Source organism: Topomyia yanbarensis, chromosome 2, assembly GCF_030247195.1.
Source record: "Topomyia yanbarensis strain Yona2022 chromosome 2, ASM3024719v1, whole genome shotgun sequence".
NCBI classification, from domain to species: Eukaryota; Metazoa; Arthropoda; class Insecta; order Diptera; family Culicidae; genus Topomyia; species Topomyia yanbarensis.
The window spans coordinates 87,901,178-87,925,347 of record NC_080671.1 but is presented as its reverse complement, the minus strand read 5'-3'; the positions used below and the strand labels follow the sequence as shown (position 1 = coordinate 87,925,347).

General features: G+C 37.9%; 1 protein-coding gene across 2 annotated transcripts in view; it reads right to left on the bottom strand.

Annotated features, from left to right (window-relative positions):
* LOC131678773 (uncharacterized) overlaps nucleotides 1–24,170 on the bottom strand; it is a 94,849-nt gene that overhangs the window by 43,303 nt on the left and 27,376 nt on the right. The window contains exon 2 of one of the 2 annotated variants that reach the window (XM_058959061.1): nucleotides 5,581–6,379. The exons of the other annotated variant lie outside the window; for it this stretch is intronic. Within the exon in view, the coding sequence (XP_058815044.1) occupies nucleotides 5,581–5,656 (76 nt within the window). The 5' untranslated portion in view covers nucleotides 5,657–6,379. The remainder of the gene's footprint in view (nucleotides 1–5,580; nucleotides 6,380–24,170) is intronic. 2 annotated transcript variants of the gene reach the window in all.

Below are 24,170 nucleotides of genomic sequence, written 5' to 3'. Positions count from 1 at the left end.
CACGTAAATTCAAAAATCTACTTAAAGAAAAAACCGCGTGAAAAATACCGCGCAAAAATAAAAACCACCTAAATAAAACCCGAGTGCATATTAATCATGACGAACCATTTGGGCTCATGTAATAGTTCACAAAATACAAAGTATTATTCGTGGATTCATGAACTAGTTCATGGTTCCAAATATATTAATCACGACGAACCATTCGTGCTCGTGAAATAGTTCACAAAATCATGACGGAATCATAAACCGGTTAATTATTCCTAGTGCATAAGTCACTACTAACAATTCATGCTCGTGAAATAATTTACAGAATCCTAACGCATTATTTACTGATTCACGATTCCTACTATATTTGTCACGACTCACTATCCGGGCTCACAAAATCATATATTATCATGGATTCGGTAACCCTTGCTTGACCAACTTTTTTCTTTTTTCCTTTTTTATTTCGACTATATGTAGTAACATATTTTTTAAATTTTTACTACATTCAATTAGCTATAGATTACTGGGTATGGAAAGTTATGAGAATTTATAGCCATAGCACTCAAGAGAATTTAGAAATGGCAGGGTCATTAGAACAGGTTTAATACCTTACGGGCTTAACTTTTGTCTTCTGCTGATGGGGGTCGAGCTTAGGCAGCATAACTACGAATCATTCTAGTCCACCAGAATGTCTCCTGGTAAAGATAGACTTGTCCCTCTTTACCGTGAGAACCGACAACTTTTTTCTACCGTATATATAGAGTTCCGGCACTATTTTTTCTTAGAACTGTTGGGATCATGAAACACAAAAAACTTGTTTTGATCAACATGCGTATTTTTTTCGAAATGCCACAAGCTGCTCAATTTTTACATTCCAACGCTCAACGCAATTCTAGAATATTTACAATACTCTAATTTCATGGAAACGATAGTCGAAGTCAGTCTAAATCGATAGGCTTCATCAATTTTCAATAAGTGGGTGAGTATAGCGTAGATGGTAAATCGATTGCTTTGTACGTTGCTCACCTGGGTTCGATTCTCAACCCCGCATATAGGGTTAGAAATTTTTCTAACCCTATGTTTTTTAGAATGAGATTTTTCTAATCCAAAAAGAGGCGAATGACCATAAAAAAGTTTTCAATAATATTGCAAGACAAAGAAGTTAAATCAAAACTTCATTTTCAAACTTCTGCGTTTAACTAGAACTGCCGTTGGCAGCACTACTTAAACGGAATCCCTCTGTTTACAGTTATGCTGACCAGGCTTGTTATTTGCTCACACAATGTGCCGCAAAGAGCGAAATACACCGATGAAAAATAGAACAGCACAAAAACACTGCGATGCGCAGAACGACCGCACAAAGAGAAATTTGCAAGCGAAAAAGAGAAAGATCTGTGCAGCAAGAGCTACACAATTCCGTTCAAAGAGTCACCTTGAAGAGCCACTTTTTAGTGCCTCCCCTCACTGGCAAGCAGGTAGGAAGGCGAATCAAACTACAATTCTATAGGTTTACAATGAAATTCAAGAAAATAAAGTATAAATAAAAATATTCAAAATGATGATTATCCTCAGTGTTAGCATTAGAAAGTGAATTTTTATTATAACGTGATAGTCTTAAGAACTTTTGTAACATGTTATGTAAAAAAAAACCCCGGCGTAAAAAAGCTTTTGCAAATGCCGTGTCAAATAAACGTTTTATGAAAAAAACTACAATTCAGATACAGTTTGATAGGAAGAACGTTTTTAAAATGTTTTTGGTTGCCTTCCCAGCATCCGTGCGCGTGGGACCAAGATACACACTAAAGAGCCTCTTTATTTCCACTCTTTGAGGTGTGCAGGCAGCCATGGAGTAGAATGCACGTACGGGAGCAACACACATCGGGGTGAAGAGGTTTATTGTGAAAGAGAAGAGCGGTGGTTCGCATGAAAAGTGCAAAGAGCGTTTTTTATTCTTCTCTTTATTTGCGCTGAGGTGCATTACATCCGTGATGGTGACACCATAAGCGTGAAAGGGTTAATACTATATCATTCACGATCTATCTTGCACGCTTGTGATATTTAGAAGATATTCTAATCTATTTTCACTTACGTACAACTGTGTACATGGTCTAGAAATTTTCACGTGGACTATTTCACAAAATTTAAAGTATAGTTCAAGAAATCATTTTTATTCTGTGAACTATTTCATAAAATATAACAGTTGTATCCAGTTGCTAGCGACCAGTCGTTGGCGCGACTAATAGATATAAGAAAGTTATTATGCCCTCGCACAACGTTATCCATTTAGTAAGGTTCAGTGTGAAGTCCGAAAAAAAACTGCTCTGGGCGCTGAATTGAAACTTGGGAATACGACGGTTACATCAAAAGAGACCACTATTTCGTCCTCTTCGATTTCACCAGAATTCTGAAGTTGAAAAGCGAATTCTTGTGTACACTTGACAGATCGGCTGGGGATTTTTTTTGGCATACTTTGAAATTCATCTACGAGTCATTTTGCAAGTTTTTGGGTTGGAGCACCTACTGCTAAAATAATTTCCCTGATCTCATTACCAGGTTTGTGAATTTTTGGAAGTCCCTTTATCTTGGGTAAGGAAGGGTTTGAAATTTTAAATTGAGTTAGATTATCTCCCAGAATTGGTTTGCACTCTTTCAGGGATTTGTCTACTCTTTTGATCATTTCTGGAAGACGATTTATTCTCTGTGCTCTCAGATGTAATTTTTTGTCTCATGTCAGCGTCGTATTGTTCTCTGTCCATGATTACTACTTTGTTTCCCTTGTCAGCCTTGTTTTTATATAATAAAAAAAACTGGCTTTTCCCTCAATTCTTTAATTGTTTTTATTTCTTGTTTATGTTATTTGTCAGGTATATTTTATTTGATAACTTCCGTTATTATAGTTCTAGCGTCGTTAATTTCTGAAATTGGAAGCTTGCAAGTATTTAGTCCTGTCTCGATGTCGATAACTATTTGTTCAAAATCTAGCTTGGATGCTATCGCATAATTAAGACCCTGGTTTAGTAATTTGGATTGCTCCACATTGAAGTATTGGGAAGAACGGTTGACTACAAAGTTCTCGAGAACCTGTACCGTCGGTTTGGGGGGGGACATTCAAAGAAATATTTTTGTTTTAGATTATTGAATTTTTTGTCTGGAAGTTTTCTCCTACGTTCCGCTTCGCATTTTTCGGCTATTTTTACTTTTGTCAAAAATAAATTGAAATTTTCTTGATAATCTTTGGCTAATTTATGATGAATGTTGTACCACTTCAAGGTTGTCATACTTAACACACTGTATAAACGTTTTATGCTAAGTTTCATGAAATCTGATTCCTTCAATTCTTGATTCCTTTACTACGCTATTAGGAACTGATGTCTTCAACTTGATTTTATGGAGTCAAATGAAATTTTCTACATTTTCTAAAGAAAGCGATGTCTTTGTGTAATCCCGCAATTTACGTTTTTAATCCGAAATCTTGCGAATCTTGACTAAGATCCTGAAATCATGAACATGAATGATGTTACTGGGCCAGAATAATCCGAGGCAAAACTAATGAATAAAATATTATGATAACGTTAACAGAAATTAGCAATCAATTGCTTAGTCTCCTCTAAGTTACATATCGTTTGATCAGCACGTATCCATGCCAGGGGGATCAGTTACAACAAATTTGTTGAGTTTCACGTCCGAAAGTGTTGCTGCGCCAGAGCACAGATGGACGTCGTCTACACTGATCTGAAAGAAGTATTTGATCAAATTGATCATAGAATACCTACTTTGGTGTAAGCTGTCTCGTTTCGGTTTTTTGTTCACAATTTGAATCTTTATTGAATTAAAATCTTTCCGGAAGAATTAAATTAAATAACAGTATATCGTCACAATTCTCCAATGAGTCTGGTGTTCCACAAGGGAATAACTTATGACCTTTGATTTTTGTACTATTTTTCAACGATATTGCATTGCTGCTTATTAACAAAAAATGACCATCAATTCGGCATGCAGAATTCGAAAGATACAATACCCAATCATCTTCTCAGTGAATTTCAAAATGATCCATCTAGAGATTCGAGAGATATGTTGATTTGAAGTTTCATGATACGTTTTATAAAACTACCAACAAACACCCACAGATTTGCTCTGATCTTTATAGACAAAAAAGTATTTGTCTACTTATTTGGTACTTGGTATTCGAAAGATATAGTATTCCAGTATATCCCCTGCAGGTTTGAAAATATTTCATTGACGGAGTCGAAAGTTATAGCCATTTGAATCTGCATGCGGTCATCAATGGGTATTCCGGACTTTTTTAGTTGGACCTCCGCTAGTTGGTCCATTGTCGTACTAAAAGACATTTGAACATCAAATTCTTATGATAAATTAATTTCGACAATAAAACTGACATTAGTTAGAGATGCATTTGTAGTGACTTTGACCAGTCTTTGGCATCTGTCAACCCAACCAGCCAATCCCGACTGTACAAAATTTTCAACAAAAACCGTACCATAACATAAATTGATCTGAATCAGTAAATACCAAATTCAAATCGCTATAACTTTCGATTCCGTCAATGAAATATTTTCAAACTTACAAGGGATATACTTGAATACTATATCTTTCGAATACCAAGTAACAAATAAGTAGACAAATACTTTTTTTGTTTATAAAGATCAGACCAAACCGGTGGGTGTTTTTTGGTAGCCTTATGAAACGTATCATAAAACTTCAAATCACCACATCTCTCGAATCTCTCGATGGATCATTTTGAAATTCACTGAGAAGATGCTTGGATACTGTATCTTTCGAATGCCGTATACCGAATTGGCCGCCATTCTTTTTTTTTTTTTGATAATAACGGTTTTAGGCACACCGTGGTAGAGGATTGTTGGTGCCAAAAACATTTACGGCAACTCTTCGACTTTTTTGTGTAAATCCTTCAAAAATCGCAACCAATTTTCTGCATTTTACTGTGTATAAAAGTGTATAACCCATTGATCTACGACACGTTTAAAAACATTTTTGGAAATTAGCTGAAAAAATTGGAAAAACAAAATGTTTTTGGGTCGAATTATTTTTTTTTAGCAAACATAAGATTCCCAAATTGAATAAGGAAACATAAATTCCCAAGATTTGGGATAGTGATAGATCGCGATCTATCACGGAATGCTGATGGAAGCCGGAACGTGCAGCCGATATATGATCCGAGGAATTCCGACAGTTATTTGGAGAATCACCGATTGTTCGCACAGCTGAACTTTTGACTAAAACTTCATTTCAATCTTACTGTCGTGATATTACGCGTATCCTTTGCTCATCATTGCAGAACCCCTCCACGATTCACTAATGACTTCCCGTTCTATATGAATTCATAACTAACTAAAACACCTTTCAACCATACCATCGACCTTCTTCGACATAAATTAGTAACACACTTGACCTTCACCGGTTTAAAACGTTTTACAGGGAACACAAGTGTTACGAGAAGCCAATACTGCAGCCGGTTCTCAAAACCCGACCGACATGCTAGCCAGCAACCAGTACTAAATAATACAAACAACAGCCAAACATGCTACTACCGGCCAATGCCAATGTTGCGCTCACCTGTCGCCACCACCGGTGGATTGTTGCTCACGTACATCGTTCTAGTTCTTTGAACCATATCGCCCATCATCGACATGCTGATCAAATCGTTGGAAGTGGATAGCACAATGGTGACCGATCAAGAGCGGGCTCGTGTTCGGCCTGCTTCTGACTTCACTGGTAATTACTTCAAATACGGCACGTGTCAGGCGCCTAGATCATTAACCTGCTTGGCGCGGGGAGGGCACGCACTAATCCGGTTTTGCTGCTAGTAGTGAAGGCACGGGTGGGTACAAACAATCACATCTACACTCGATTAAATTTTACTGCCACCCGGTAGTATATGAGTTGATTGGCTTTCGATGAGGCAATTGACTACAGTATTCACCAATTATAGCACACTTCGCCGATCGTTGATCACAGAGCTTAGAAACCGGGGGTCCGGCTTGTAAAGATAAACTGATATCGGGAGCCGTTGTTGGAGTGATTGTTTTTGCTTGCTTCTGCTGAAATTAACCCGATGGCCGATATTCGAGATAACGGTTGTTGTTCGCGACGAGCCGTCCGAAGTGCAAGCTCAAGTGACTCTGAGGCGGTGTGTGCGAGACTCCAGTCAGGCAGGTGCAGAATAAGCATTTCTCCTCCCGGAACGGGGTGAAGGGTAGAGTCGGGCGCTCTGTGTGTCTATCCTAGAAAGGTCTTATCTGGAAAAAGACGTGTAATAACTTCTGCTGGTGGATACAGCGGCGATCTCAACACATTTTGCGAGGTGCGCAATAGTCAATGCGCTAACGTGTATTCGAACAGATAACGTTGCTTGCTGGAAGATCGTAAAAATAGTAACACATTGTTTTCAGTAGTTGTACACTTCGGGCAATTTTCAACACTAAAAACATGAATCATTCGTTAGTGTGCGGCTGCTTGTGACTAATGAGATGCGATTTTTTAGTCACAGTACGTGGGCATGAATGAGGAAAAGAATGACCAATTTACAATATGGTTACGTGAAGTGCTCATGTAGTTCAAGAAACTATAAAACTGATACGTATATGACTGAACAGGTTTATTAGCGATCTGAATGGTTCTTCCTTTTGCTTACTTGAGAAGCAGATGTGCATTTCATGTTTACACATTGAGCAGAAAAATTTAAATATAACTATCGCAAAAATAGCGGTCCTTAAATAATAAAATATTCACGCAAATAATAAAATTGTGTAGAAATGAGAATTATATGTCTGGCATGTATAGGTTTACGTAACATATAGTCAATAATAAACCATATGGCCATTTTTGTCATCAACCATGTTTGCGGAAGCACTATTCTAGCCAGGTAACCATATTCAAAGAAATATTCATATTACTTTCTCTGACAATTTCCAAGCACTTAGTATTAAATAAAATCTCACCCTTAGGCGATCACAATTGAAATTCGTAGATAATTGAAACCGAATCATTTTCAAAGATGCAAGGAAGCTTGAAAATCTATTTTTATTTTCATGTCAAATGCAATAAAACGAAATAAAGTATTCAAGTATCAACCGAACATGACAATCCAGGATCTTACTAGAATATTCAAGCTATTCTGATCATACGTTGACAAGATGCAGAGGAGACCAAATCGGAACATGCAGCGAAATGTCAGCGAAAAAATCCCTTCTCGGAAGCTATACCTGCAATTGCTCCATTACATTGGTTTGGAACAATCTTGCGACTGATTATGAATGCAATCTTTTGCAGTCCAGTATTTTCAATTGCTTAAGCAAGGGATCTTTACCATAGCCAGCACTGTTCTGAAGTACATCCCCGCAATTTAAACTTGAATCAGTGAGCACGCCATCGATCTCGATTGTGTTTGCAGGTACATAGATGCGGTATATATTTGTAAAAGGCCGGAAACCGGCAATGTCATTTGCCTGAGTTAGACTGGCTAGAAATATCTCGAAAACTATCGCATTTTGGAAGATTTTTGTTAAATGCATTTTGATTTTATATGGCGCTTAGAATTATATTCTGTAATAAAATTACAATTTTGTATGTCAATTAGTATGAAATTTCAAAACATGTACGAAGTTATTGTTAGAAAAACTTTTTTACCGATTTTTTCTCCATCATACAATCACATTCAAAATGTTTCTTTTCTCTTTAGGTTTTTGGTAACAAAATATAAAAAATTTAAAAAAATGGGTTTTTTCGCAACTTAAATTTTTATCATAAATTTTTGTTTTTTTGAAAAATAACGCAACATTTTTTTCAGTGTATATTTTTGACAGACAGAAGTATTTATTTCCTGTAACTTGTTCTCAGAGAGTTTTGCTGCATAAAATACAGTAATCGAACAAAATTTTTTTGAAATTCATACACGTAGAAACGTTTACGCCCTTTTGAAAAATTGCTCTTGTATCAAAATTTTCCAATAGCCAGAGAATATCATGGAGATTCATACAGTGAACACACTTGCAAAGTTTCGTTCGAATCGACGATGGTCATATTTTGCGGTCGGCCGGTTTCTCATGGAATCCCTCCACTGTGAAGTAATCGGTCTGCTCCGTTGAAAGGCTCGGAAACAACTAAAAAAATCTGGAAATGATCATTGAAGTGTAAATATGAAGCAGGCATCTCGATGACCGGCTGTCCGCAGTTCAAGTCACTCGTTTAAAATTCTCGGAAATGAATCACGAGCGACTTGCGTACATATTGCTGAGATCATATTGTCTGCCAAGACATACTTCCTAATCTTTTCCCCGTTCCTACCAACACAATTCCTTTCCCGTCAGGCTCGTGATGGCGATGCAGAGGTGGTCTCGCTATCTATCAACAGCGAGTATCGAACTAACATGCAGAACAGCATTGGACGTAGCCGGTGTTTTCGAAAATATTGGGTCAGTGAAAGATGCACAGTGAGAATGATTTGTTCCTCCCAAGCATCATTTTTTTGGTTCATTGTGCATTTTCACTCATCCGATCCGAGATGCATTATAGTATAGGTGTTCACATTCGTCAAGTTTGAGTGTGTTGGTTTGTTGCTAGTGAAATTAATCACGGCGGCCCAGGACCGCGAAGCACATAATCAACAAACCGACCAATCGAAACGAAGCTTGTAAGCACGTGGTAAAAATAAGTATGGCGTCCGGGATCGCAAAAGAGCAAATGTTTACATCACTAACCAATCAGAATGAAGTATGGGACCACGTGCTTCTGTTTTCTTCTTCATTTCTTCTTGTTTGCCCGAAAAAGGTGACAGCTGATGCACACATAGAAAAAAATGTGTACACCTGTATACACCTCGCATCCGATCAATCACGAAACGCAACTACGGGCAGTCTACCCAAACGAAGCTAAGCTAGCTAAGCTCATTGCGTTAACATATCACACCGAGTAGTGGGGAATCCAAAATCTGCTTTTAGAAAACGCTCATATGCAGTATCGGTATTTTCGACAAAATTTTAGAAAACATCATTTGCAAAAGCTTTACCAAAGATATTAGGTGACTTGTTATTCTTTTTGTTGAAAAATGAAACATTTCTGTGGAAAAATTCTTAAAACAGTTTTTACTTTATGATTATCTTCCTCGAGTTTGTACAGATTCGAAATGTATTACTAAATGATTCATTACATTAAAACATATAAATTTCCTGACAGTGCACTAGGTCATGACATAAAAAACAGTTATTATTGATTTGAACCCCCCCCCCACACATGTTTTGTTTTGCAGAACAATTTAAAGCGCGTGGTGAAAGTGACAACATGTTACTATGTTTTAATTGCCGCAAGGTTCTACTGTATCGATTTTGTTGCTATTTTCGGCAAATTTGAGACTAAGAGAAACGAAAGCAATGAAATTGAAAGATGGATAGATATTCTAGAGCGAATCAGTTATAAACTTAGAACGGAAAACCAGAACTAGGCAGGCTCATATGGGCATGATCGAAAGGAAATGTGAAGAATTCTTTGCCTTCTGCAGAGTAGGAGTTGGGCGTTGCACCCAAGTGTACCGCATGGTCTATGGTAGAACATAACTCATCATCGCCGACGCCGGCGGTAAACTTTTTCAAGGGAAATTTAACTTAATCGTTTTTGTCAAAAAAAGGTTATGTTAAATTTCCCTTCAAAAAGGGCATCAAAAACGGCCGAAACGTCGGGAAATTTATAAAACCAATCGTTTGCCTAAATTTTACCGACTGAAAAAACCGTAAACACTTGTTAAAATTTACGAATAATTACGAATTTACGAATTTTTATATGAAATTTTAAAAACTGTCAGTACAGTAAACCGATCTTCGCATAAATCGAGAGATTTCAACAGAAATCGTGAAAGCATCGATTGTCGTTTGCGAAAATCTTCTAACATTTATATTTGTCAAGATATTCAATATCAAACTTAACAAATCATTTTTTCTCGAAAAATGACAAATGGCGCTTGTCAATAGATAGTACAAAGCGACGTTATCACCTCCTACCCTTTCTGGGTAAATTGCAAATTCATGTCGCTATATGGAGAAGTAAAATTCATTACACCTGATATTTTGAGAAACTCCTTCCCGGGTATTTCTAACGGTGTTCTTGTGGTGAGGATGCGGGTCGAAAAAGCTATTCCCTCCTATTTGGCTATATAACTCAAAGCTCACCGAACTACTACTAAACAAACTACATTATGTAGCCATGAGGGGAAAACTTCTACGTGCAAGTATTGTAATCAGATCTTGCGCGAAGGATGCAGAGGAGAATGCATTTCAACCGATTACCAACTAATCAACGGAAAACCAGTCCAAAACAGAGTTTTCAATACCATTAACTGAACCTTTACTGGTTGCCAAGCAACGCCCAACACCAACAAATCAACAGTAGGCACCATTAACGAAGAAGCTAATAGCAATGACGACGGGTTTGGGTTAGTCAGCCGTAAGTGCAAGAAGCAGGGAGGAACATGCAATCACGGGCACTAAGACAGCATTAACGATGACATTGTCGTGAAAGACAAGAGTAAATCAAATGACCCCCATAATACAGTGAGCGAGCAGACAAACACTTCACTATCGCGAAAGAAGGTCTCCGCGCACAATAGCGAATTATGTGCATGAGATCCAACGGCTCCGGTAAGCTACTGTTATGAACTCTGTCAAATCAATGAATTAAAAAAGGGTTAAGAAGTCGGAAAACTTTAAGCTTGTTCGTATGATTCTATTGCACGCTTTTCTAAACTTTTTTCCTTCGCCTACTTGTTTTGTCTTGAATACTATGGCTCTTAATAATAAAAATATAACCTATTTTCCAGTCCTTTGCTGATTAAATGTCGCTAAAACATACAAAGGGCAAAAATCATATTTGGTATTTATTTCGAACCATCGAACTATGAACAAGTATAACATTTTGAAAGAACACCGTGCTTCTTTCGGCAAAGTTGTTGAGCACTTCCTGAACTAAGCATCTTCAATATTGATTGTATATTTTTCCAAAAACTGTGAACTCTAGAAATGAAAAATGCAAAAAGTAGGTTAAACCCCCTAATTAAAATAAAAGTTGAAGCATATCGTCGCTGTTGTGCTATCTTATGATAAACGCCATTTTGGGGTAAACTGAGTTAGATATGCCACATTACTTGTTTATGTGTGAAAATCAGAGGTGGGTAAGAAAACCAACCGGTACGTACATATACTGGTATTGTTCTCAAAATCTCAACACGTGTAAACGAGTGATGCACATCGTATTCGGTTTGGATTTCGTTCACACGGTAAACGAAAGAAAAACCTCCACCGACTCTCAGTTTACAAAACCAAACCGAGCCACTCAGCACCGTTTACATGTGTGTACGAATTTCAACTTGTGTTGATGTATTCTCAGCAGCGGTTTCGGTTTGGCTTTAGAAAACCGGGCCTAGTTTTTCTGTACACGGTGCTTCGGTTGAAAGAAGAAGCAGTAAACTCGTCTGCAGTGCTGCCGAATAGACAACTGAATTGAGTTCAATTAGTTGTTGAGAGTCAATGGGGTAATATTGGAATGGCTGGTTCTGAGCAGTTGTTAAGAGTTCAGCAATTGTTTAAATTGAAATTAAAGAAAACAATGAAATCAGCGATGTCAATAAAATTACAAAAACAATAAAATCAAATAAATTAATGAAATCAATAAAATTAATTAAATCAATTAAACGTGACTTGAATCACTTGAAACTTCACATTAACACTCAATGCATTCAAAGTGGCCTGTATTTATAGTAGTATCAATGAGATCTAATAGTAGTATCAATGAGATCAATCCACGTCTGGTTGCGCTGGTTAGGCGATTCTCGAATAATCTCGAGCACACAATCGCATTTTGTATACATATATCCTTATTATTACTGCTACGGCGCATCGTATTGATACATCTATCCTTGCACAGAGGCAATTGCGTGTATGTGTGTGTTATTTACATATGGTAAGCAACTCAGACGCAAGTGGGGGAAGCTCACGATTAGGTTCTTATTTACTGAGTGCTGGTAATGCGTATTTCTGTTATTTTTGCTGTTACTGTACATCGTTTTGAAACATCTAGAAGGTTTGTTCGCGTACATTCGAGTTTAGAGAAAACTACCACTAAATTATTCAATTACAAAAAAACTTAATTCATTGTGAACAGCAACCAACTAACGAATAGCAAAAACACTTTCATTTTATAGACCGCCATTAAAAAATAAGTTTCTTTAAGGAATAAATATTTCCGGCGATACCAGTCGATGTGTGTATGTAAATCTACTGCAGAACAATAAAATTTTTTAAAAATGTTGCGCAATAATTTGAATAAAAAAAATTGTTCACATTGTGTCCAATCCCGAAGTTGTCTTTCTCATTACAACAAAACATGTAAAATGACCTTCAATCATTAGTGTGGATATAGTTCCACAATATAACCATGCTAGTTGTTAAATCATCATGAATAGGCCGCCATTTTGAATTTCTAATTTACGACGCAATTCAAGTTTCGTTTCCTCGGAAATATATGCCTATTTAAATATGCATGCTTTTAAATGCTAAATCTTCGTGAAAATAACACCATATTGGGATGCAAAATGAGGACGAATAGCAATTTTTAATCTCTACACAACTTTTCGATATCAAAAATACCCTTGTTTCATGATATTTTTTACCATTAAAACGTTATTGAATACCAGTAGTATTGAATATAGCTCGCCATTTCCGATTTTAAATGACGGCAGGCATCAATATGCGATCTTTTGACATATTTCTTATATTTGAAATGTCCATGTCGCGTGATTCTAGATGACAGAATATCTTGAATATACCGTCATCTTAAATTTTGATCTACTATCATAGGTATAAAAATAGCGGAGGCTATTAAATTTCCTCTTACTTTCGATATTTGGGCAGTTTCCCATACCAAACATACCCATATTGAAAACTTCCTGATGATAAATCATTATGAAAATGTCGCAATATTGAGTTAAGGAACGCCATTCATGACCACGAACATAATTTATTTGAACAGAAATATGTCTGAAGACATTTTTTCAATTACCGAAAAGATACCTTATATTATAAAGAAATTTGTTTAGAATTCTTAATAAAAATACTAGCAGCACTAGCACAGCCGATAAACATTAACCCGAATACACAACCGCAACACAACCGAAGTTTGGTTTCGTTATTCTCGTGTTTACTTCCCATACTCGTGCACCGGTAAACGAAAATCAAAACCAAACCGCGGTGCTGTGTAAACGAAACTCGGTTTGGTTTTCGTGTCTCGTATAAACACAACCAGCGATAAGACCGCACACAATGTAAAGGAAACATAAACACTTGTGAAAATTTGGTTTACCGTACCGGTACTCAACCGGTATTTTCCCACCTCTGGTGAAAATGTCTGAGGAGCACAATGGCATAAACATTTTCAAAAGAAAATTACACGAGTTGTGAGAAAACACAGTTTTAGTTTTAAACTGGAAATAAAGAATATTTGGCAACACTGTAACCAAAAATAACGTTTTTTTCTAGATTCCCTGACTCATTTCCTTCAAAATGCATTTCACGATTGTTTATAGACCATATGAACGCGAAGATATTAATAAAAGTTATAAATTGATGATTTTTTTCTACGGAAAATTTTCGATGCACGCTTATGACACGTCATACAAATTTTGTCATCAATACATGCCTATGACACGTGTGAGTGCGACTTTTGTTTACATTCATAGTAAAAACTGGCAACATAGTCAACCGATCTTAGTAATATTTGAGAGATTAATGCAGAATAGATAGAAGCATCAATTGTCTTCTTTGGATTGTTTATACCATATATAAGTTTCAAGATATTCAATCTCAAACTTTAAAAATCGTTTTTCTCGAAATGTGCTAAATGGCGCTTGGTATAAAATAGTACAACAGCGACGATATATACACTCAAGTTTTTTTTCACGCGGTATTTTTTACGCGGATTTTGAAATTTACGCGGTTTTTGAAATTTACGCGGTTTTCATTTACGCGGATTTTGGAATTTACGCGGTATCCATCAACGAGGTTCCCTTTATCACGGATTCTTAAATTTAAGTGGTCTTTCATGAAATTTAGGCGGTTTTCATTTATGCGGATTTTGAAATTTACGCGGTTTTCATTTACGCGGCCTGTATCCCCCGCGTAAAAAAAACCTGAGTGTAATCGTGATTCGCTGGTTGGACACTTTTTAATCGCTTTTTCCATTTCCAACTAAAAAGCATCTGAATGTCAAAATTTCATGTCAAATTGACTTTGACAATCTACACGGTAAACTGCATATACCTAGAAAATTGGTAGTGGCGTAGTACCAAAAAAGGGGTACAAATTACCTGCTAATAGGTTCCAATCCCTACAATATTTACCTATTTCTAGGTAATATCCGCTCAGATTTGATTACCAATTAGCTAATTTTAGGTGGTTTCAAGTTACCTTCTGGTGAGTATGTGCAGTTTTGTGGAATTTAGGTACTATTTACTTAGGCATCCAGAAAAGTGCACGAACTTAGAAGTGGGTATATTCACTCTACCTAAACTAGGTGATTACGAATCAATTATAAATACCTTGTACATGAAAAAGAATAAATATTATGGAGATTTCCACCTATTAGTGGGTAAATCGTACCTTCTGTTTGGGTACAGCGCTAGTACCAATTCTCTAGGTACATCCAGTTTACTGTGTATCTAACAATCTTTTACACTACTCATGTTTTCTTTGGAGAGTTTTCGACATTTGTCATTCGGTCCAACTAGCGAATTAAATTCGTTAGTTGAACATAGGCTGCGGCCCAACCAACGAATCACAACTATATTTGAAAAAAAATGTTATGCTGTACTTCGCCATGTCGGATAGAGGGGTTTCAAAGCCGGACGATCTGACCATTAATCAACAATTGAACTAGGAGGAGGTCTTGAGAAAATTCTTCTGCCGCTCTTAAAGGAGCATCATGCGGATGGGAAGTACGTTTTCTGGCCGGACAAAGCGACTTCCCTTTACGTCAAGAAGACGCTGGAGTATCTTGAGCAGAAAAAGATACCGTACGTGCCGAAAGAAAGGAACTTGCCCCAGTGCCGTCCCATTGAGGATTTTTTCGACTTCCTCAGTGCCCTAGTGTACACAAATAATTGGCGGGCCAAGGATACGAAGCAGTTGACCACCAGGATCTGGAATTGTATCCGGAAGAAGGACATCAGTGCCGTCCAGTGCTCTTGTGACAGCATCGCGACTAAGTTGCGTCGTACAGCTGACCAGGGCCCCTTCTCCAATATTCATTGAAGTTTTTTTGAAGTATGAACATCATGTTTTTAATAGAAAATATTCGTTGAAATTTTTGTTTTTTAAATACATGACTGAAAAAATTCTCATTTTTATTCCCGTTATTGTACCGAGCCACTTCACTCACAGATCCCTAAGTGCACTTATCTTCGACATTTTTTATCAAGCATTTTATTTGAGATTTTCAAACATGTATACGAATTGGGTCATTAAATGAAAAAAATCTTTTATTATTACTAACATCGATAAAGCTGATTTTCGTGATTACAACAATGTTTTTTTTTTCCAACTCAGGGAACGTGAAAATAAAATTTAAATTAAAAATAAAGAAATATGTTGACAGTCTTGATTTGCCACTATCAGAAGCATTTGACATATCTAATTTCACGACAAATGATGCCCTGTCAGAAAAAATGAATACATGTTTTCCCGCAGGGTTATTTTTATTTGACATAAACACCATCCAATGCATATAGTTTTTTTTTTTTCATTTTGGGTGTTGTCTTGATAGGCCAGATGTAAACAACCGCAGTTTTCCTATGTATGGTTGTCTATGTTTACATAAGATTTATTTTAAAAAACAAAAAAAAATCGTTTTTACGTATGACAACGAAATTTTTTTAGAAATAATGTTATATTATGTATATTGGACCTAAAGTTTATCGAATGGATTGGAAAACTATATATACCTAGTCACTAAAAGGGTTGCCAGTTTTTAGAGGCAATACAGCTCCAGCTTCACAACTCGATTGAGCGTTTTGAAATTTTATGTAATTGGGTCATTAAGCTACTCAATTACATACAATTTTAAAACGCTCAATCGAGTTGTGAAGCTGGAGCTGTATTGCCTCTAAAAACTGGCAACCCTTTTAGTGACTAGGTATGTATTTTTTCCTAGTAACAATTGAAGTTTAATAGCACGCTACAAGTGCAATCTAAGTTTTTTGAGTGGCTATAAAACTACCATAAAACTTCAATTTTTGCTAGGGTTAGGTTGTGGTATCCATTACTAAAAGTATTCATTGAGGTTGTATTAACGTTGAGTGTTGTATCCTCGAATGTTCTAACGTTTTCATGTAATTCAACGTGAAAAATATTAATCAATTGAGTGGGAAAGATGATGCCGCCTTTCCAATGCTGTATTTGTAGAAACGGTGACAAACCCATTTGTCACTTTCGTAAATAATTATTTCAATTGTACAGTTCACTACACTCTATTGTAAACTATCAAGTATTACCATCTTTAAATATTGACATTTCCTCTCCTCTACCTCCACCTTATTTCCAGATAGTGTAGTTAGAAAGACACCACTTCTTTCATTAATAATTTATCATATTCGCCAGCAGATTGCCGCTTCACCTATCACAGCATTTGAACAGTTCACAGCACTAGTATCTTCCACGATGAGTTGCATCAAGATTATGTCATAAATTTAAGTTGAACATCTACTACTACCATTACCAATACGCTGAAGGTAAGGATAGGTTCGTTTATTTTATTCACGAGGTTTCGCTTCGTGGCAAATCCCGTTCCTGTCGCTCCCACTCTAGATCGGTTGGCAGACCAGTAAAGAGAGGTAGGTAACCAAACAAGATCGTTTATCAGCGATAAAACCTAGACTCGTGGAAGTGGTGCATGCCACCAACGGTCAAACCGAGAGTAGAGAGTGACGTCTATTTGTGAACTATATCAATTGTTTCCCGTGTTTCGCAGCGCAGTCTCTGCGTAGCCCCACAGCTCGTGTTGCGGCTTGTATTTCAACCCAAAAACAATGAATCGCTCTCTACTACCTCTGATCAGAAAAAAACTTTATTGCCACGCTTATCACAAGAACTGCTTGCTGATACATATATCAACCGCATACACCTATAGCAACTGACGAAAGTGGAGCTTCTTTGACTTCTTCGAACTAGTCTACCTCACCGGTTGACGCCGCAAGCACAACTGCCGGTTTTGCACAGTGTAAAAAGGAAATGTCTGGTCATCATTTCGAAGCTAAATATGCTCTAATAATTATTTGGAATATAATGGTATTGTACTTTTATATCCGAAGTTGAAAAAAAGTCTGTCATTGGTATATTAGATAGGTTTTTATAGAATATGTAATCATATGTAACAAAGTGCCACGAATCCTAAAGCATCAGTTAAATTTCTTATCACACTTCGACCAACATTCAAGTGGATTGTTTTCACGATGAAGTGCACACATTTGGCATGGCTCAGACTTGTGGTAGACGTGACTTTTGCATGTTTTATAGTCCTAGGATTTGTGCACGCATAAAAATGGATACATACACCCCGTAAGGACTTATTTTTGGTAACACTTTTTAATTCCGCTTTTTTCTTGTATTTGTGACAGATATACTCAAGTTTTTTTACGCGTATGTTTAAAATTCGCGTAAATTAAGACCGCGTAAATTAAAGAATCCGCGTTAATGAAAACCGCGTAAAAATGCCGAGAAAAAACGCGTAAAAAAATGGGTGTACAAGTATTTCGCACACTAATGATTTGCATAATTAGTGTCGTAGGCTGAAATATAACACGAAACGAAATATGATGCGCATAAGTAGTGTGCGAAATACGTGCATCTGTCACAGATTCCAGTGGACTTAAAAAGTGTTACCAAAAAGCCCTTACGAGTTGTAAGTGGGGACATTCCGCCAAACTGCCCGGTAAAAATAAAGATAAACAATGTTGCCATCATCACCCAACCGTAGCATCGTGTTGTTGAAGAAGATTGTTAACAAGGCGAGTCCCAAGTTACTCCCCTATGGGAATAATAATAATAGTAAATTCGTAAATCAAACATGTAATAGCCAGTGGCGGCGCGAGGTGTTTTGCCGCTCGGGGCCAAAAATAAAATTTGCCGCCCCTTTAATAATGGATTTTTAAGAGTTCGATTATTTCCCACCTATTCATATGAAACAAATATGATTAGGGTTACCACCTCTGATGAGGCTTTCACCCGGAGATTTTTACTGACATGGAATAGGATTCAAGAGGAACATGAGCAAATGCCGAAACCAGACAGAAATTTAAATCAAAGAGATCGCTCGACATTTTAAAGTATTTTAAACGATTTTTATTATCTACTGCGTTGAACAGAAATAAGTTTATTTATTTGAATCGGATTCTTCAGGCTATCACTTTAGCACAGGTTGGAAAATTACCAAATTGACTCATATTGACCGTTGAGTGTTTTTCTTGCAAAGCACCACATGTGTCTATTGGTCACATTAAGCTGTAAATTGTTTGCGTTTAACATGTTAATTATTGATAAGAATCCAAAAGAACCAGCCACTCTCGCTGTGGAGCATAAACCAAACGAGCATTGCTCTACTCCAGAGCAGTATGGGAAGCACACTGCGGTGTCTTCCGGAATGCTTAACGGAGTGCAACGAATCCTGTTATTTGTCACCACAGTCGCTAGGTAAGTTCAAACAAAAGAGCACAGCTCTTCTCTTTGCAAAACAGACGCTGCAAGAGCAGCCAGCAAGAAAACTGGAAGAACTTGTTAGAAATTCAGTGTTATAAAAGTAAAAATTATCCGTCAGCTCCCCAGACCCGGAGAAATTGATGCAAAACCCGGAGAAATTGATGTAAAACCCGGAAACTTCAGCGCTAAAAACTTTTCTGTCCGGTCAATTTTTAACCGATTTTCAATTTCTGTATTCTGGAAAAAAAAGAGAAATGATCTTCCCAACGGTATGTGTTATGTTATTTTGTTTAAAATACTTTGATCATAACTTTAACTGGCGCCATTTTCCATTTTCTACTGTGCTGCCACGCATTGAACGCAGAATTCTTCTCTCAAACAAACCGAGTACTCGATAGCCTGCTTCCTTCAACATTCATGCTTCATGGCCGTATAGAGCAACAGTGAGTATCAGTGATTTGAATAAATCATGTTTTGCGCGCATTCTTAGGCTATTGCTCATTAGCTGACTACGTAAACCATACTCGCAGCAGCAACATGACTTTTTCCTTCGTTACTAACATCGTTATCATATTGAACTAGTATTTGAAGATATGTATATGAATTCGTTGCACCGTACCCCACCGATATCCACCACAAAACCAACACGACTGCTACATTATCTACCAGCTACCATGTACTTTGTCTTGTCAGAGTTTATAGTCAGTCCGATTCTTGCAGCTTCCCTTTTAAAAGGCAACAATGTTTCTTCCACTGCTCTGCGATCAATACCGATGATGTCGAAATCGTTCGCGAAGTCAAGAAACATGTGAGATCTCGTGATGACGGTTCCGTTTCTTTGCACATCAGATCTTCGTAACGCTTGATTTTATCCTATCCAGCATCATACGAATCAGCTTAATCAGTTTTGTCGGGAAACCACGCTCAAGCATTATCTGCCACAATTCGTTTTGTTTTACTGTATCGTATGCCGCCTTGAATCCACAGATGGTGAGTCTGCAAATTGTATTCCCGGAATATATCCAGAATTTGTCGCTGGGTAAACATTTGGTCCGTCAAAGCATTCAGCCAACGGGCGCAGTCTGCCCAACATAACACGAGAAACTACCTTATAGGCGGCATTGAGGATCGTTATGCCTCGGAAGTTATTAAGTTCGAGTTCTGCCATTGGCCATTCAACCAATACGAAGGCATTTTTTCTTCCACGCAGATCATCCCGATCACGCAGTGGATTGCTTCGCACAGCCAGTCACTCCTAACTTTTGAAAGTTCACCCGGGATTCTGCCCTTCCCAACGACCTTAACGTTTTTAAGCTTTCGCGTAACTTTCCGTCTAGAAATCACTGAACAAAAAGAAATTGCAGATTTGTTTACTCCTCGCTAATCGCCGGGTGCTTACTCAAAAAAAAATCTTAGGTCGAACAACGTTCGCTACCGCACGAAGTCAAACTCCTATAGAACACTTATTAGACCGCTTGTCTTATCTACTATGTTGGTACCGTACCCGAAATTTAATAGGAAAGAAAACACCTCTCCAACGGAATTGAAAGATTGCAAATACAATATATACTTTTGAGTTAGATGCATTTAAAGGAAAACAAATAGTTTACAGAAAAGTTCAATAACTCTGTAACAGTTGAAATTTCATTATTCGTGCAGAATGATTTTTTCTCCAAATATATAGACGGCGCCGGTGGTTGAGTAGTAAGCGTGACCATAACTCATTCCAGTTGCCTGGGTTCAATTCCAGCCGAGGTCGTTGAGATTTTTCTGAGGTGAAAAAATCTGTGGTCACGTCTTCCTTAGGAAGGGAAGTAAAGCCGTTGGTCCCCGGTCTATAAGTTTGGTAGATCGATATTTAGTCCAGATAGTGAAGTCACCTCTCTGGCGTCGACAAAGAAGAAGTAAATCCAACTTCTATACTATTACTGACAAAAATATCCTCCTCCCATGATACTTGTGGAGTGCGCAGTAGTCTACTCGGCAAAAGCAAGTATCGGACTAACAATTCCTTCCCTTTTCTTCCGCGATCTACGTTCGGGCCTGGCCGGCGCCGGTATTGATCAAAAACACTTTAGGATTACCAGAAGTTGCACATTGAAAAATGTTTCGCTAGTCCCAAGCATAATTATCTACTGATTCCCTGTGCAACTTCAGCTAGTCCAGATCGATAACGGAGTAGCAGCCAGGGGTGGTCGCACAAGCTCAAGCTCAAGCTAGAATGATTTTTTCTCCAAATATTATCCTCTATCAGCAATAGAGAGATTCTTAACCATGGACCAAGCATCCTGTATATGATAAAGCTCCCTGGTTTAATCCCAACAAATTAGTCTGCATGCTCCCACTACTATCTTGCAATATGTATATAGTTTTGTTCTATCGCATCCATCATCCCACTTCTCAACCTTTTCAATCGTCAATAGTCGCCAAAATGATATAAATTCAATCGTTTGATATTCCTAGATGGTGCTAAAGGGCGAACACGAAATTATTGCGACACATTCAACAGGGCATAACTTTTTTACCATTGGGTAAAAATCAACCAAATTTTGCCCACTTTCTCATTGATGTGTATTGTTGCCATGCTGTCAAACTCGAAGTCGTGTTTTTCGATTCAACGAAAATGGAGGTGAACCAACGCGAGTCGAGAGAACAAATTCTTTCCAAACACCTGGAATTTCCTGACCTGTCGCACCGGCAGTTGGGAAAAATTTTGAACATTCACCATTCAACCGTCTTCAGAGCGTTGAAGCGGTTCCAGGAGCGGTTGACGTTGGACCACGGCAAAGGAGCTGGAAGAAAACCGGGACCGGAGAACAAAAAGACGGAGGGAAAGGTGAAGCGGATGATTAAAGCAAATCCCAACGTCTCAAGCCGTGATTTGGCTAAAAAGATCGGCATGTCGCAGAGCTACGTCCAGAATGCAAAGAAGAGAGCTGGACTACATACATACAAGGTACAGAACTTCCCAAACCCCGATGAACGGCAACAATCGACGGCTAAAACTCGGGCACGGAAGCTCTACGAGAAGATGCTGACAAAATATGGCTGCTGTGCGATGGACGACGAAACGTATATAAAAGCCGATTTTAAGCAAATTCCGGGGTTGGAGTTTTCACCGGCAAGAGCAAGTTCTATGTGGACGACAAATTTAAGAAGAAGAAAATGTCGAAGTTCGCCTCCAAATATTTCATTTGGCAGGCCATCTGCTCTTGCAGACTGAGGAGTGAGCCTTTCGTGACAAAGGGCACAGTAAATGGCGAGATCTAGAAATCTGAGTGCCTCGAGAAGCGCCTTTTGCCGTTCTTGCAGCAGCACGACGAAGCTCCGCTATTTTGGCCAGATTTGGCATCATGCCACTATTCTAAAAGTGTCCTGGAGTGGTATGAGACCAATTCTGTCCATTTTGTTCCAAAGGACATAAATCCGCCAAACTGTCCGGAGCTGCGCCCGGTGGAGCAGTACTGGGCAATGATGAAGCGGGAACTTCGGAAGAGCAAGAAGACAGTCAAAGACGAGAAGGACATGTTAAGAAAATGGAAAAAAAACTAAGAAACTGGTACCTGATGACACTGTAAAGACTTTGATGGAGGGCACCAAGCGAAAATGCGTTCAATTTTACACTCAAGGCTCCATCGATTAACTTTTCTTTTGATTTTTGAAGTCAATATACGTATAAAACTACCCTAAAATTTTGGTTTGATTTTAAACATTATAAGAAAATTGGCATGACATTTTCGGTGTCGCAATAATTTCGTGTTCGCCCTTTATTTACTTGCATTAGGATTCCAACTAAACTAAGTTTCATGCTATGCTATTTTTATAGTTTTTTTTCTTCCTGTCCCGTGCTTCTTTTCCTACAATTTGACCTTCTTCCAACGCCACAACTCATTCAAAACCATTTTTTTCCGTGTCCAATTTCTCTTCGTCTGCCTATTGCCAGCGCACATATATTCGTAAGAATGATACCATCAAACTCGCAGCCAAATTGCTAATTTTCGACGCTATAAACTTTATGGCACAGCGTCATCATCCGGTACTACTTTGCACCTCGTTCGGCTGGGATTCAAGGTTACTGTTTCATTATATTATACAGATTTCTTAACGATTCCATCTCTCAGTTGATTTGAATCAGTATAGCATCTTAATAATTATCTTCTTTTGAAAACGACAACCAGCGCGAAAACAGCAATTGAGTAAATATTTGTCTCATCGCACAGTTGTACTAGCACTAATTCATCGGTAAAATGTTTGCTTACTAAAGTGCCCTCCCCTACAATTGAATACCAAACCTGCCTAGATAAAGCTGTTTTTCACAATCAATTTCCCCGCCGAAGCCACGAGCCAACGCGGCTGCCAGCTGATTATTTTCAAACCACCCACGCTGACCTCGCACCCCGTTGCATTGATGAGCCGAAGTGATAACTTGATTGCTTGATAACGAATGCACATCAATACTGTATGGCCATATCATAGCGGTTCGAAACCTCTTGAATAGGTGTGGAAATTATTAGCATTTCATACTCCGCTCGTACCAACAAAGCAACCGCCTTTGGTCGACACGGGGGGTTTTGAGCTGGCGCGAGATGAATTGCGGTTTTGTTTGTTGCTTTCATCGCTTGCACTATCGATGGGCTTCTCTAGTGATATTGAGTGAATTATTTCGACCGCTGTATGATGCATCTTAGAAATCCATTTATTCAAAATTGCTCATGTTGTGTTTTGGGATCTTTGACCAGGCAATAGTGAAAGCTGGACAGCACATGCGGAAGGAGATTCACTTTTAATATTTTAATTGTATTAGAGTTATGCAACATTGATTGAACGAATTCGTTATCGAAACAAAAATCATTGACATCTGCATGGGTTCGCTGGAATGCTCTTTCTTTTATCGTATTTTTATAGGAATAATGCCTGCCTTTTGGGTACAATTACAAATGTTCGGGATTGCATGGCAAGGTGGCCAGATTTTACCGTTCATCTACGAATTTCTGTATTTTTTTTAAATATTTTTCCAGAATTCTTCGAAAATGGTGGAAATGATTCATAATTTTTTCCATCGAATTTCTTTAGTGTGCCACTTACTCGAACTCAAGATTGGTTAATTTTACATGGCGCCCCTGACATGCTCTGCTGGTTGGATTCGTCAAATTATGTTCGTCGTCTAATCTCCTTCCGATCAAAGATTCCCTTCTGGTTTCTGTCAAATTTCTGACTCATATTCAGCAACCAATTTCGAAACGTCGAAGCATTTGAGCTGGAAAACTAACAGCAATCAGCCACCGGTTTCGACACTAAACCTAGAAAGTCACACGTTTTTGTATGTTCGACTAAACAATTGGCCAAGTGATGGCTCCTCCTGAAGTAAGCACAGAAGTTTACTGGTAAGAAAGCGATGTCGAAATCTTGTTTTGGCTT